Source organism: Typopeltis vanoorti, chromosome 5, assembly GCF_054136105.1.
Source record: "Typopeltis vanoorti isolate ZY-2024b chromosome 5, IOZ_Tvanoo_1.0, whole genome shotgun sequence".
NCBI classification, from domain to species: domain Eukaryota; kingdom Metazoa; phylum Arthropoda; class Arachnida; order Uropygi; family Thelyphonidae; genus Typopeltis; species Typopeltis vanoorti.
In genome coordinates this window covers 113,099,325-113,116,220 of record NC_143553.1, presented here as the reverse complement: position 1 = coordinate 113,116,220, position 16,896 = coordinate 113,099,325, and the positions used below count along the sequence as shown (strand labels likewise).

Genomic DNA, 16,896 nt, shown 5'->3' with positions numbered 1-16,896 from the left:
TGTCATAGATATTAGTTGTTATCAATTCAGTCAGATTGACCGCGCGGTTAGCCTAGTGGCTTTGCGCTTCGCAACCATATGACTGGGGAAGGAGTGTCCCAAGTTCGATTCCCGTTGTAGACGTGAGGAATTTGAGGATCTTCCTGAGGCATAGCCAAGTTAGCCGGTCTTGGGCGCGGTCAGTAGTGTTTTTTCCCGCCAGTTTATCTGGCGTTTTTCATCCCGCAAACAGGCAAACCGGCCCCGTGAACATACACCTCTGCAGTCAAAAATATATCCCCCCCCAGCGGCAGACCAGGCGACGGGTCGGTTGGTAGTAGTACTAACAAGTAGTCGCATCTAGTAACACGCGGACCCTGCATAGGAAGCGGGAATAACGCGAAGAAGAAGAAGAAGATCAATTCAGTCAGATTGTTGTACAGTATTTTCTACAACGAATGATGCTCTTCATACACAACTGAAATTCTTTTTTCTACGTGCTGCTATCTAGTGAATAAAGGCACATGAAAATCCATAACATGCAAAAAATTACATAAATATAAACCTTCACTAAATTTAAGTGATATTATTTATCTCATATTGTAATTCAAAAAATGATGGAAATATATCAATTAAAATGATATCACACACACTAATTAAACTTAGCAAATATTCCTATATCCCAAACGTTACGAACTATTTTTGTATACACGATATATTCAAAGTAATTTTTTTTTTTTTTTTTTTGTCGCGAACCGCACTGAGTCATTTAAGAAAAATTAGTATTTTTTCCATATCACTTTATAAGTTAAACGAAGTTTCTATTTTTGTCTTACGTTTTTTTTCTTTGTTTTATTTTCAGGCTGAAAAATGCAAATGTCTAACACTTTAATGTACAAAAAATATGTCAGCAATTTTTTTTTTTGTAAATTGTATTAAAACTGTAAAATATTATGACTTACTTTTGATGGTTTTAATTTTTTATTTTTTATAAAATACATTGCTTTTATATGTTTTATTTAGAAAATTTCCAGTTCTACAAAGAACTACTTGGAACATTAATATGAATAATAAATATAATGATACATCATTATATTTAATTATGTATCATTATATTCAATGGCTGTATTTAAAGTTCGTATCAAAAATTGAAATTATCAATATATCACTCTAGTATGTACCAGAGTGATATATTGATAATTTGAATTTTTGATACTATATCACTCTAGTATGTACCAGTGATAATCTAATCTCACCACGAAGGAGTCCTTTGTGCTTCTCACATAAATGGCGCGTGAAGCATACCTATAGTTAATTTGACCTTTATGCTTCCCATATTCAAAATTATATTAATTGATAAATCAAAGTATTAAAAGATATACTAAAATTAATTGCATTGGACCTACTAAGATATGCATTAATGCTGTATGCACTCTTAAATTTTCATACATCAATAAAAAGAAAATCATAGGGTCAAATTGACATGAATTTCGTATCGCGGTTTCTCGTGTGCCACATCACAGCACACTCAACGTAAATGGGCACGTGACGCCACTTGAGAACAAATGATGAGGTTGTTGAGTATAGTTATTTTAAGATGATGTTCGAAATTGGTCGAAAATTTGTAACGGCAATTCTTGATTCGGAATCGTAATGCTCATATGATATTCAGTTTCTTTTTAAATGTTTTATTTGATTTTATGTGTGGAGTTTGCCTGCAAACATATTCACCTGAACAATATAGACACTTTCATGACATTTTCTCTTATTATTGGAAAAACGTCAGATAAGAGAACGTTGTAGATTTCAATGACTTTTCCTTTCGTAATACCTGTATTTATTTTATACTCTGCTCTCTCTTTCTTGAAGATAAATAATTTCAAGTTGCAAACTGGACTTATAGATTTCAACCATAGAAGTAAATGGATTCTTACCTGAGTTTAAGTCTTGTTCATGAGATCTTATATAAGTAGCAAATCGAGTTTCAAACTTTTCATTGTCTGAATTTTCCCTTTAAATATATTTTTAACTGCGATTTTTCTCTGTTTTTTTTATTTTTTTTTTTATCCTATGATCGTCACAATCACTATTTTTGTTGTTCTGATTTCCCTCCTTCGGAAAGAGCGATTAATTATCTCATCTTCCTTCCTTGAGGTATAGAGGGTTTATTAATCATCGGACCTCAAACCGTTCACAAGATAAGGTGGTCATCCCTACGACCTGCTGTATCCTATGTCCTGTAGTGTTGAGTTCTCAAGACCGGTTTGCCTGCTTTGCGGGATGAAAAACCCCCAGGATAAACTGAGGAAAAACCCTGCTGCTCACGTCCAAGACCGGCTAACTTGGCTATGGCTGAGGAAGATTCTTCACCCCCTTACGTCACCGACGGGAATCGAACCTAGGACACTCCTTCCCCAGGTATATGGTTGCGAAGAGCACAGCAACTAGACTAACTGCACAGAACGATGAATTATTCGAGTTTATTTATTAGTTATTTGTGTATTGTTAATGATAATGAGGTTTACTGTAGACACATTACTGATATTTTAATAAATAATGAAATGTTTCACGCAAGGTAGGAAGAAATGTTTGTTACTATGGTGGCTACTATATTAAGCATATTCAAGGTAAAGAAAGATTTTTATTTAGAAAGTTACATTTCATTAAATAAAAAATATTCCATTTATTAGTTTCTTCCTCAATGAGTTTGTAGGTAATGGAGAGAGTAATATACACATTTCGTTTTCTCTTGAAGATTCAGAACAGTTTCTTTTCTCTTACTTGGTAAACTTTTATACAGGGATCAGTTGCACTGCAAGGTTCATTTTGCAAGATAAATTAATTTACCATTAATAACAAAGAATTTTATAACAATTCTTTTCCAGTTTTTATTCTCCAGAATAAACTTCAGATTTTATGTTCTATGATATAAATTGTGCAATCGATATTAAACGGATTTTGAAACGAAAACAAACACTGAAAACGTTGTTTAGTACTTCGTTTTCATGAATATTGTTATTTATTTTGTGCAATTAAAATAGAAACATAAAATGAGTGGGTTATACATCTTTATTCGTTGTTTCGCATAAAACTGTGCAGAAATCAATCTTCTTCGTAAGTTGGTGGATCATTGAAATACCACACACTGCTTTGCCAGGTAAAAAGTTGTTAATTTTACTGTTCTGTATGGATAAACAATAAATATATTTTAGGAATTATTTATGTCAAATTATTACAAAATATTGTTATTACTAGTATTAATATTACGATTGAAATGTAACATTTTATTAAAGTCATTCATAGTAAAATGTAAAATATTTTAAAATTAATGGCACTGAAAATTGTCTTAATTTAATATGCTTTTTCTACTGAATATTTATACAGCTAATTATAATTTCTAACATAATTTTCATTAAATATTTTCATTATACGACCAAATGTTGTTATATCTCAAATACCAATGCAGTAAAACAGTGTGACATGGAGATTATATTAAAAGGCATTCGAGGAATACGTATTCATGTTAAATCAAATCCAACGAGTTCCAGCATACTTTCTGTAATTTTATTGGAGGGTGAAGAGATTTCCAATAAATTCTATGTTGCGTGAGATGAAGAGTTGTGTAGTACAATGAATTTATTATTGATATTCATTTTCTTCCTTTGATCTACTCTAGTCTTTCAAGGTTGTTATTTTTATGACCCTTGTAACATTCCGGCTGTAAATTATGTTTCCCTCTGGTGAGTTCGCCCTTTTCATGGAAAAAATTTCCAATAGCAACCATAGACCATCATGTGAAACCGGCTAAGTTACATCAGGTCGAAAACTCCCGATAACAGTCCTTCACGTTCTATGAACGGTTCGAACCAAGATCTTTCCAAAATCAGTCCATAATATTTACGAATTGAGCCAATCAAGCTCTTTGGTTTTGGTAGGCAGTCATTAATTTGAAAGTAAAATATCAAAAAAGAGGATAAAACACTACTGATTTCAGAAAATATTGTGGCAGGGCCGATCTTCTCTATATAGGGACACGGATGCAAGAAACATTTTGGGGCCCTAAAATATTTTTCAAAAATAAAAATTAAAGGATTCGAAATAAACGTATTGTAAAACCTCTTACCTACAAATGATTTTGGCACAGGAAAACAAAACAAACAAACAAAAAAAAACATTCGAAATATAATACGTTTCCGCAAATGTGTACCGACTGTGCCTACTCGATCGTGGGGCCCGGGTGCATTGCACCCACTGCAGCCCCGAGATGGTCGGCCCTGTATAGTGGATATGTTTATACAATCATGGGACACTTTACAGCAGCAGTGTAGCAAATTTCATTGTATACGAAACATTACTTTTTCCCCATTTTTTTCATTCTAGATGCATGTAATGATTTGCTAACATTTGTAAGCAGTCAGTGTGTGTGTGTAAATGACGTAAGTAAAGAATTTACCTCAGATAATCGACGAAAAATTTGGAATAATATATCCAAAAACGACTTGGAGTGTCCAAACTATAGTCATCAGTCTATACAATGAAAATCTTGAATATTTCTTCAAGAAGGCTTTTGCTCTTACGAATAACTGTAGTATTATCTAGTATAGATATTTTCACTTAACTAAGAACTTCATGTTTGTTTAAAACAACTGTAACCACAGTATTGCGAGGTAAGTTTAGCCAAAACGCTATCTCAGTGTTCGATAAAGAAATACCACTAACTTTAATCTTGATATCTAATGTGTAATAGATTTACGAGTCTTCTTCTTTTCTCTGGAAGTAACCGCACCCTTACTTTGAATTTTAGGCATTAATATTAACAGCGATGAAGAAAGCGTTATAAGCAGGTTATAATTAACAGCAAAATACTAGAATAAAGAGAGATGCAACGAAAAACAATCTCACAAACTGCGCATCACCTGATTGATGGAATCGTTGTATGACTAAAACTGTCGTAATCACGAATGCAATACCCAGTGCCCATCTATATCAACAAATGGGCAATGAACATAACTGAAAGGCGTCATATCAGCAGATCGTCGTAAAGTGAGGTATTACTGTATACGTCTGAAGGTTAGGAAGTTAAATTATGGTCTTTAATAAACAATATAAAGTTTAACTCTCAGCTTTCCATTGCAAACTGGTATATATCTCTCTCTCTCTCTCGCGACACACACACACACACACACACACACACACACACACACACACACACACACACACACACACACACACACACACACACACACACACACACACACACACACACACACAGGATAATAAATCTCCCTCTCATGAAAGAAAAGCATTCGTTAATGTTAACATCTTGGTTTAAAATAGCAACTTTCAACATAATTATATAATAAATAAGAATATGTTGTATACACTGTACATCCGGCTAATTGGTTTCTATTAAAAGTAAGTAATTAATTAAATACATACCGCAAGATATATTCAGTAATGGTATTCTGAAGGAAAAAGAAGGGACAGGAATCCCAAGCCAAGGCCAAGGCCAAGGCCAATGTTCATCGCGCTTCACTTCTAACTCTACTGTTAGAAATTCCTGAAAATATTAAGAGAGGAAATATGAGAAAAGAAAACCTGACTTACAAGGAACTTGTTTTTCTATAATTAGAATTTGCAATGTGTAGCTTAATACTATATAGTCGAAAAATTGTTATTTTTGCATTCACTGATATGCAGGATATTTTTCTAGATAAATACTTACCGAAGGACACTCTAAAGGAAGCCTTACGTCAGCTTTAATGAAACAGCCATCTTCACAAACTGACACATTGGCATTAAAATCAATAACACCATTTATTAAGATGTTAACAATCAGTTTTATGGGGTACCATATAAAACTGCAAAGATCTATTGGAGATTCTGAAACAAAAAATGAACGATCCTTTATATTTGAGTAAAGACACTACTTCCGATAACGCTACTAACTTTTAAAGGGATAATATTTGCATGTGTGCTAATTTTTTTCCTTAATAAAATAACACTGTTAGAAAATAGAAGGAATAGTGCTGCTGTAATTCACATCATCATATATTTAATTTTTCGAATAAAACGTTTAGTTTTCTTAATCTGTACTATATATGCAAGAGTACAAATACCCATATGTGGAAGCAGTTAGGATTACTGTCTTAAAAATTCCAATAAAATCTTGATAACAAGCAATTTTTGGGACAAAATAGTAAGATAAAATCCTAAAATACCAGCACTTTGTACTTCTAAAATATTCAGTTTATGCACGCACGCACGCACGCACGCGCACGCACACACACACACACACACATACACACACTATTCTCGACATACGCACAGCATGAAATTATGCAACTGCGCATATCACAAATGCAACATACTGTAGGCTTCGATTATATATTCAGCAATATCTTGAATAGGACGGGTTTCAGTGTAGTACGGTTTATAATTTTTAAACAATTTAAAAACATTCACAGAAATTCAGTATACTGTTATTGCATTACCAACATGTCTTGGGCGTGGATATCGGGGTTTTTCCCCCAGTTTATCTGGAGGGTTTTCATCCCGCAAGCAAGCAAACCGGCCCCTTGAACACACACGAATCTATAGCCATAAATACTTAACCCCCATGAGGGGGCTCAACTCGCCCCAATAGGGACTGGGGAGAAAAGGAAGGAAAATCCATGCGAATAAAAATTACCGACATTCCCAATCTTATAAAATAGAGCCGCAGTAATTTGGTTCACTGCAGTAACAGCTGCATCGATGCAAGCTTCAGATTTATTTTAGATTTGGTGTAGCAAAGTTGTGTACGCTCTACACTTTTCTTTTTCCCTTTTTTTTTTTTTAATTTATAAACGAGTGTTCTTCTAAGAGCAAATCCAATCGTCAACAAAAGAATTTGCAATACATGAGCGTTAGACTTTTATCGGAAGATTAGATGATTCATTTTGGCTTACTTATTGACTCCGATTCAAAAATTCTACGAAACATAAAAGTTCAGCATTTATTGCAAGATACTATTTAATGTTACAACGATAAACATGCAGAGAAAATAAAGAAAAAATCAGTGCAAACTACATTATTTAAATACTATTTTCCCAAATAAAATCTCGTTTTTAATTGTCACAATAAAATTCTTTACTATACTTTTGTTTTATTTTAATCTTTTTAAATTTTTTGTGTGCATTAACCGGTATTTCTGGTGAACTTGCAGTAAACTACCGATTCGGAACCTCTCCCCTCCCCCTTTATTTTTCAACAACATTGTTATTTTCTGTATTGAACACATAACATAACATCGTATTATAATAATGTTTTCAAGAAGTACAATTTTGATACTTATTTGAACCAAAATCGTATTTGTATATTTTATTTTATTTTTCGCTATCAAGTTATTACATTAGGACAATGTATTATTTCGCTTACCTACTTTTACACAAATCTTGATGATGTTTCCAAGAAGACATTGAAGGTCGGTAGGATCACAGCCGTTAGTATCAATACATATATCTATTGGAGGTGGTATTGGAACAGCAATATCGCCTAAATTCAAAATACAAAAAAGACAGTTTGAAAAAGATACTGATGTCGAATAAAATATCTCAGAAATAATATTTTCTTCTGTCTTTTGTTAATAAGTAAAATTTATTATTTATTTACTTACAATGTTCGGTACTTCCAACTGCAAAGACGAGCAGGAAAAGCACTGTAGTAAAAACCGTCTTCATGGCGTTTGGAGAACTAATTGAAAATCCTGCCTTTTGAAGTTTTTCGGAAAACTGGGAATTTCAGAGAGTTGTGTCGACTTATATAGCAAAAAAAAAAAAAAAAGAAAAGAAAAGAATACGCTTATCCAATGTAATGCTACGAATGTTTTGCAGGATGTCATACAGTTAAAGTTTCTATTTACGCGCACAACGTCAAATACTTCTATAACCAATCAATATCCTTTCAACGATGAGAAAGTATAGATGATACTGATTGGTCGGTAGTTTGTGACGTAATGTGTAAGCGATGTAAAGCATATATTACATAGGAAAAAAAATCGGTTAAATGGACATCGGAATGAAATAGATCTGTCCATTTCGCGTAATGAAAATTTCTGATTGAATTCGTTTTTCGTTCTAGTAAGCTTATTGTGTAAGAACACGATCGTATATTCTTTTTTTTTTTTTTTTTTTTTTCTATTAGCCATTATTACTGCAAAATGCTTAGCATCTCTTCTTTAGCATTTCAGTTTGAAATGAGTTTTGATATGTAAAGTTCTAAATTGTTCTCTTCACTAAAATTCGTTGAAGAATTTATTTCATAACTATTCATTGAAGAATAGTGTCCAAAAATGGGATTAAAACTTAAAAATAACATGATCGATAGGATTTAACATTAATATTAATATACGAATAATGCGCTGCATTATTATTTTCAGCAGTAGCGCACGTTAGCGGAGTAACAAAAAAGACAAAATGTTCATTGGCCAGAAAGGCTAGATTTCAATTCAGTATTGATTAAAATTATTTACAACATTTGTAATCGTTTCAAAAGAAAATGAGGTAATTGGTCTCGTTTTGATTAGAGAAGGCTCTTTCTTTCGAAAACATGTCATCAGTAAATGAAGAACTGACCCCATGAGACAACTGTTTCTAGACCGAATCCCACAACTCATAGCCGTATATAATTCAAATTCGAATAATCACCTCACAGTATTGTTGTAAATATTTCGCGACGATTAGTTTCTCAACTCGATCCTTTGTAGATAAAATTAAAATAAAATGCTTCATTGCCTATTACTTTGGCATAAAATCAGCGCAGATATGTAGTATTATATTTTATCTATATTCTGAAACTGTACGAAATGTTAGCTCGACTAATTTAGTAACCTATTCTAGCATGCAAAGAAGTACTGTTTAATGCAAAATTTTATTACTGCAAAATGCTTAGCATCTCTTCTTTAGAATTTCAGTTTGAAATATATATATATATATTTATATATATATATATATATATATATATTTCCATTTCCTCCAAGATATATCCCAATCTCATCCGAAAAATAGAGAAATTTTATAAGGACTTTTAATCTGAAGGTGGAGATTCTGTTTTTTTTTTTTTTTTTTTTTTTTTTTTTTTTTTACAGGAAAATTTGCTTTTTCCATCCGTAATACTAGAAACCCGACAATCCAAAACTTATAGAATTTCTGACATTTGGCTTCATGGACATAGATGCTTCGGGGGTAATAAAAATAAAAATAATAATCTGCAAACAGTACAGCATTTCATAATATTTTTAGAATACTTTAACCTCTCTGGATTTGCTGGTGACATAAATGACTTCATTAGGTACTTAAAGAAGCGAACATTTTGAGAGAACCTTCGAATACATGATTAAACTGTGAACTGGAAATAAGCCTTACAAAGAAGATGCCTGGAGACAATGACATTATTTCCAGTAAAAAGGCACTCGAGAAAATGTTTCATGTGTAGGTCAATTTTTATTTTCTGCATTGTTATAATTATATGCGTGCAAAATATAATCTTAAATAAAAATAAAGTTTATATTGCAAATCGTTTTTTATGTGAGCGGGAAGGTCTTTTTCTCACAGTGATTAAAATCGTCACCTCGTCAATTAGCATTTTAATTTTATGACGATGGCTCACTGAATTTATTTATTTATATTTATTCTTTTTATTATCATTTGGAATATCTTAGGCTTTATAAGTTCATTTTCTATGTGAATTTCTCTCATACTACATAAATCAAACTCTCTTTTCTGACTGAATATAAACCAAACATGGAGGCCATTTCATTCCTCGACTGAGCAGATTTTCGACATTCACAATAACATCATGTTCGATTGTGATATTTTAGCTTGCATTTTATTAGTTGGATAAAACGAATATACTAACCATACACGAGCACCAGGACGGAAAACATCCTAACTTCTTGATAAAGACAAATAATTAAAAAAAAAAAAAAGAAATGGTGGTATCAATGCTTATACCTTTCGGTATCAATGGTTATACCAATGATACCCCTATCTCATATTTATTTTATGTTGTTATGGAATCTTCATTCCCCCCCCCAAACATGAATGTGCTCTACAAGACTTGGAGACTAGAAATGCAGAAGCCGCAATAAAGCTCCATAATTGAGGTGAAATCGTTTTTATATTGACGAAAAAGGCACCCGTCAGCCGACAAATGCAATTTCACTTAGCCTCTTGTTGTTGTTTTCATTGATCGTCAATTGTTTTTATTTCATCACGTATTTAATGCCTTCATTCTACCTCTTTCAACATTATCTTCAATATTTAAAATACTGCAGTATTTATCAACACATTTCTAAATGAAGCAGTTGAAGTTTATTAGTACAGCATGATTTAACAATATCACTAAATGACGTGATTACATTTAGTTGGAATTAGGATCGGAAGAACTCACGCTCCTAGACTGGTGCATTACTACGTTCTTTCGTAGCGTAAGTTTTTCTGGCTAGATATAGTTTGCTTTTCATTGAAAAGATAAATCTCAATTTTACAAAAGAAAAAGCCTTCTCCTCATTCTATATGATATCCGGCTAAAACATCTTCCCTTCAAACCCCTTATAAAGGTTTATTACATGCTCGGTGATCTGAATGTAGATTTTTCCGGATGAGGATAAATCTCGCGTTGTCTGTTCTCAAAAAATGCATGCACTTTGATGCTTGATGTAAAAAAACAAAAACAAAAAAGTCCCAATTCGTTTTTTAAGTGATCTAGGTTGTTAGGGATGAATCTGAATAGACCGGTTTACATTATCGTAATGAAACAAGCGAGTTTGGAAAAGAAAAAAAAAAAGAAAGATAGGTTATAAAGTATTACAGTGCTATAAAATTTAAATAGAAGCATATTAGTGTTCTTATTTATTGGAATTAAAGCAAAAAACTTATACATGTCTTATTACAGAATGTAGCGTTCTCTCTCTTTTTTTATTTTATCTGATTTCTCTCTCTCGACACAGCTTTAATTACTTAAGTATTAGGTCTACTCCATGAAGTGCATTGAAAAGAAATCTCTACCTGAACACTAGTTGTATGCGTAAAGATATTCTAACACACACACACACACACACACACACACACACACACACACACACACACACACACACACACACACACACACACACACACACACACACACACACACACACACACACACACACACACACACACACACACACACACACACACACGCACGCACGCACACACACACACACACACACACACCTGTGTGTGTGTAACTGAAGTAACTGAACATGTGGTATATTTTGCAATAATGCAGTATCTGAGTTAGAGTTTATTTATAAATGAATTTATTCATTCTGCCTCCCTCGTAAAGTGATTCATGTGCTCAAGGCCTTTCAACGATATAAACAACATATTTTAATATTCTAGTCTCAGTAAGTTTGGAGTAATATTTGCATTTATTCTTCTGCCAGATTATTATATGTGATGTTTCCTTCACGGCTAGTTTGGGCTAATTGCTTTGGTATAGAATAATCAAGTTCTAAGTAGAACTTGTCCGAAGTAGCCGTGAAGGAAACATCGCATATAATAAATGAGATATTAATAAAGGAGAGACATTAATAATTGAGACTGCGCGAGTTATCCTGGGCTTGAAATGAAAGCATATTAAATATCAGAAAGCATTTGGTGAGATTTGCTAATTTCTTTATAATATATTCATTATCTTAATAGAAAAACAAGATGACTTATTATGATCAGAAATTTGTGAATTTAATAACGTCTTTGAATTTGGAGTAAAATTGATTTTGTAATTTATATTTTATACCTTTCAGTGTTGTCTTGAGATGGACGATTTCTAGCGAAAAAAAATTCATCAACAACGCTTTTTCCTGTTTATGGAAAGATCAGTACTTGGAATTAATTACTCTTTCTATACAGGAGAGATAAGACATTGATAATTTTTTTTTTTTTTTGTAATTTCAACAGTTTTTTGAACCCCTAATGCTATCAATCTAGGGGTTCAAAAGTGGTCATTTTCATCCGTTATAATTTTTTGCTGTAAAAGATATTTACATGATAAGATTAATACACAATCAAAAACACTCAACCTATTAAGGAATATAACTCTGTGGATTCAACAATTAGGATAGAAAAGACTGTTTAAATGGGAGTGTACTATACGTTTAGGCTAATATCAACTTTAAAAAAAAGGTTAGAAGGAACAAATCGAATAACAGCATTGAAAATAATTTTTTTTGTACGTTTTTAAAGAGTTGACGATTATCGAAATCAGAAGTTTTTCACAAATTTCTAGATCATGACTATTTCTTTCTAGTAATAAGAATATACACTAGAAATCATTTTCATTAACTCGTAGTCTGTGTAGTTTAAACGAAGTTACGGGTCAAAAATAAGAAACGTGTAATGGTTATTATTATTGTTTAAAACTTTTAATAAGCCCACTAACAGCTGTTAATCTTGCATGATCCTAGACACTAGTATTGAAAAGACTTAATTTTGTGTCTGAAAATTCCCGCATAAAGTGTCTACGCACTAACTTCATGTGTTAGCTTTCGAAACGTTTGCATATATGCCTGGAATAATCAATTCATGAATAATTCAGTTTGAGGCAACCAAGGGAATTTATCCTTAGAATGCACAGGTAACTAACTTTCTGGCGATAAAATTCTTTCTGTTTTATCCTATTAACCGCAGAGAGTACGTGGAACAAGAATAATACCGAAGTATTTTCAATGCTAAAGGAAACGATACAGTTATACTGACGTAGTGGGTGTAACAAACCCCTCTTTTATAAGGAACGTTAAAATCACTCTTGAGATAAATTCATATATGTATTTCCAAGTGCTTTCTTCACAAAATATTATTTAATTATCAGAATTTTGTGATTCAAATGATCATGCTCTTTTCGTTTCAGTATACAAATAAAATAATAACAGTTCGTCTTTATCACAACATGTAAACTGTTTTAGCTCTACACCTTTGACATAAATAAATGATTGATTATTACTTGACATATAAAATTGTCAGATTTCAATAAATTATAGAAATTTCATCAAAAAGCATTATAAGTTTCATCAAGGATTATATGTAACTTTAGATACAAAGATGCTTTGTTGAGCTGTATCATTAGAGAGCCAAACTGACGATTAATTTATTATGGAATAGTTTTTTAGGTTTATTGTTAAAACATATTACTGAAAGAATGGCAATTTGTTATTAACCTACAACAATAGTAATTCTCAGTGCCACAATACGAACAATTACTTGCAAAAACACAGGACAGTAATGCTAACATTACAGTTAACAGTGATTATTGTTTCATGATAACGAGAATTACTAGCGTAGAATATGAACTGCATACTTATTTTTTCTTAAATGAGTTAAATTTGTAAGAAATATGGTATATAGTTAGTCTGAATATCTCATAAAAGATTAAAATAAAGTCGATGTTAATAACAAAAATGATTATCGTAATTATTTAGTTTTTATTTTATATCAGTCACAGAGTCACTCCTAAGCATAGGTATTAAATACTGTTCATGTTATATACATATAATAAGAACATAAACAGTGAAAATCGGAGATATTTCATTTAGTTTTTTCCCTTTCGTTTAGATTCCCCATATTGTATAAATAAGGACTTTTCTCTTCTAAAAAGAAATCTGTTTCATTCTGTTTCTCTATAAGACTTAGGTTCGAATCTTGTATAACCATGCAGTAGGAAGATTTATCGGGTGTTCGACGAAATAGTGGGAATAGTGTCATAAGAAGGTGGAGCTGGTTTTCTGTCGGACACTGGAGTTTTTCATCTCTCATCCAGGAAAACTAGCAGGAGAACACACGCAATGGACAGCAAAAATACATAATAACCAATAGCTTCACATGGTTTCATAGGATGGGGCCTACTGTCAATATAGGACTCCCGGCTGTTGTATCATTTATTTGCCTTTCTATCGCTATTGACTGTTCTATGCGCTACATAATGTAATCGAAGTTATGTTGACTATGAATCTCATATTCAATATAGTGAACATATATTCAATGTGATATTTTGAGCAACCGATTTTAATATTGCATAGGACTATATATATATTACTTAATTAGTGCACAGTGCTATACAATACATTTCATAGTTTCCCTTCGTAAACATTCTAAGCGGGAATATTAGTTGATTTTTCTGCTCAGCTATAGTCACAAGAACCATACCCTTTTCTCTGTTTATCGCGCTTTCTCAGACTACTTTTTTTTTTTAACTAAAAAAAAAAATTGAACTTTCTTGTCGCGGAAATAAAGAACGAAATTTGTCACATTTACTTTCTAATTGAGATTGTTTACAGAAACGCTATTCGAAAAAAATTGAAAAGTATATCATTTTGCGCGAACCATCCTATACACGGTTCTCAGTTCATTGCTATATCTCAAGTGATTTATATTTAACAAAACGTAAATATTATTTTTAAATTAGTATATTAATATTTTTATATTTTCATTTTCGAATAGCATTCATAAATGTACTTACGTTTTCTGCGCTAAAGAAATTATACAGATGTCGCACATCTAGCTCGCCTCACTACTAAATATTCATATTGACGCAAGAGTTTTGGTTCGTGGTTCTAACAGGTTTATCATAAAAATTAGTTGGGCTTATTGGTTGTACTGTTTTGCAATGTCAGTTCTACTTCTCGTGTATAGACTGTGTTCGTGATTAGAATCCTGTTCTGTGTTCACGAACAACTACGACAAATGACTCACTGTCTCTCGCTCTCTCTGTCACACACACACACACACACACACACACACACACACACACACACACACACACACACACACACACACACACACACACACATAAATCTGCCTTTATATTACTATAGACTGTTGTCGACATATGCCTCACATGTCTATGTGATATTTTCAGCAACCGAGTCTCAGTAGATGTAGCTTAGTTCATTTAAATCTGTGACTTCATTATTACTGACACTTTTTGCACTTATTAAGGAATTCATGTTTGCGAAACACTATTTTCTTTCAAATTGTTGAAAATAAATGTCAGATTTCCTCACAATATGAAACTACAAAAACAAAGTATAAAAAATATTGTTTTTAAGACTTTAAAAATTAAGAGAAAGAGGTCATGTGGGAGTAAGTAAAACTCTTTGATATCGATAACCAGTATAATATTGTGAAGAAAAACCACATCTGATTTGTGTGATTTATGGCCTTCCTCGATGAATACTTGAATCCTTCCATGTTCGCACAATAATTAAGTACTGTGATGTAGAAATTTTATTTGGGAAAATTAATTTTACAACAGGCATGCGAAATTTTTGTTGAACAGGTGTTATCATGGTATGCTGTCTGATCAAAAATATCCCGATATCCACCTTGGTTGTACCGGATGTATCTATACATCCCGGATACGGCTCAAAAAGGACGCATATACTGGTGCATTTTTATAAGAAAACTTAAATTGTATAATGGGTCTTACCAAAGAGAACAATGACTTTAGATGTGGCACTATCATAGAATGTCACCTTTCAGCAGCTCAACTGGCTAAATTTCTGTCCTGTTGTATCTAAGTATCAGCTCGAAGTATTGATGTCATTGTGAAGTGGAAACGTCTAGTAGCAAGCAAACAATCGCGACTCTGTAATTCATTTAAAATCATTGAGTGCATGCACCGAGTACTGAAGTGCCTGGTGGGAAACAAATCGCCTCTAGTCAGTTGAAATACTAGCTATCAAGTCCTTAAATTCCTCTGCAAGACACTCCAGCATCAAAACTCTTCGTTGGGGGATAAGGGATAAGGGATAATGGATAACATGGGTTTCCATCACAACACAGCTGAAGACAAGCTTAACATCAGCGAAGTAACACCAAGCGTTAGGTGGAGTGTAGAAGGCGCTGTTATTGGAGTCTCAGCCCAGAAAATGCGTTCTTTTGACTTGCCGAGTTAGTCTAGGTTTAGAAGATGCCAGGAGAATACCTGCAAGATTGTTGTGCCAAATGTGAAGAATGGTAGAGATGGAGGAAACATCGTCTTCTACGACTGCTTTTCATAGGTCAGGTTAGGATTCTGAGATATAATGACAAGAAATGCTAGACAATTGTTCGAAACAATTCTGTTTCGAATTTCATGGCAGAAGTTACACCAAGGCCTTTTCCTTTATAAACATTAAAAATCCTCCCGTCCACAGATTAAGAACTATGAAGAAATGGTTTGATGATATGGGTGTTAACTGATTTCATCCTACATTGGTATCCGACACTAATGCTTTTCTGTAAGGTCGGAATGAAATTCTGACCGCAGTAAAGTTCCAAAATGTAATGGGAATTTCCATCACAGAAAACTGAAGACGGTTATAGCAGCAAAAGATCGATCAACTGGATATTAATGTCATTCATTTAAGTGAGTGATACTTTCGTATATTTTTGATCAGATAGTGTATATACTAACTTTGAAGTGAGATTTAGTTCTATGCGAATTTACGCAGTCTATTTACCATAGGTTATGTGCCATCTTCACTGCAGAACGGATATTTCAAGTTCCTCAGATTATGGACTTATTTTTGCTATTCATTTACACTATATCGTGAAAAGGGGGTAGAGAGAAAGAGAGAGAGACAGAGAGAGAGGGAGAGAGGGAGAGAGAGAGAGAGAGAGAGAGAGAGAGAAACACTAACTTCACGAAAAATTCCTTTGATCAGCATGTATTAATTTACCGTGATCATATAACAAAAAGTTCTCGCATGCTGTTGTTCTTTAAATTTGATTGGCAAATACAATTATGTGAACATGGTTGAGAACGAGGAAGTGGAAATATGAAGAAATATATATTATGAAGTGAAATGAATACTATATATTTCAGTTAGAAGGCTTACTTAGCTAGAGAAGCAGTCAT

The 16,896-nt window shown here is 32.8% G+C and overlaps 1 protein-coding gene across 1 annotated transcript; it reads right to left on the bottom strand.

Moving 5' to 3' along the window:
- Positions 1 to 3,088: 3,088 nt before the first annotated feature.
- LOC150106735 (uncharacterized) lies at positions 3,089 to 14,622 on the bottom strand. The gene is made up of 6 exons (XM_090392676.1): positions 14,515 to 14,622; positions 7,637 to 7,777; positions 7,399 to 7,515; positions 5,705 to 5,862; positions 5,419 to 5,539; positions 3,089 to 3,161 (listed from the first exon to the last, which is right to left on the bottom strand). Exons 2-6 carry the CDS (start codon positions 7,698 to 7,700, stop codon positions 3,154 to 3,156), a joined length of 468 nt encoding a protein of 155 aa, XP_090248802.1. The 5' UTR covers positions 7,701 to 7,777; positions 14,515 to 14,622; the 3' UTR covers positions 3,089 to 3,153.
- Between the last annotated feature and the right edge of the window lie 2,274 nt (positions 14,623 to 16,896).

What these genes read in the sequence shown, in the direction of transcription:
- LOC150106735 (XM_090392676.1), bottom strand. Translation starts at nt 7,700, where the DNA reads ATGAAGACGGTTTTTACTACAGTGCTTTTCCTGCTCGTCTTTGCAGTT. An exon ending in CAAGATTTGTGTAAAAGTAG is followed by an intron (nt 5,863 to 7,398) that starts GTAAGCGAAATA and finishes TTTTTGTTTCAG; the next exon opens with AATCTCCAATAGATCTTTGC. An exon ending in TTCCTTTAGAGTGTCCTTCG is followed by an intron (nt 5,540 to 5,704) that starts GTAAGTATTTAT and finishes TAATATTTTCAG; the next exon opens with GAATTTCTAACAGTAGAGTT.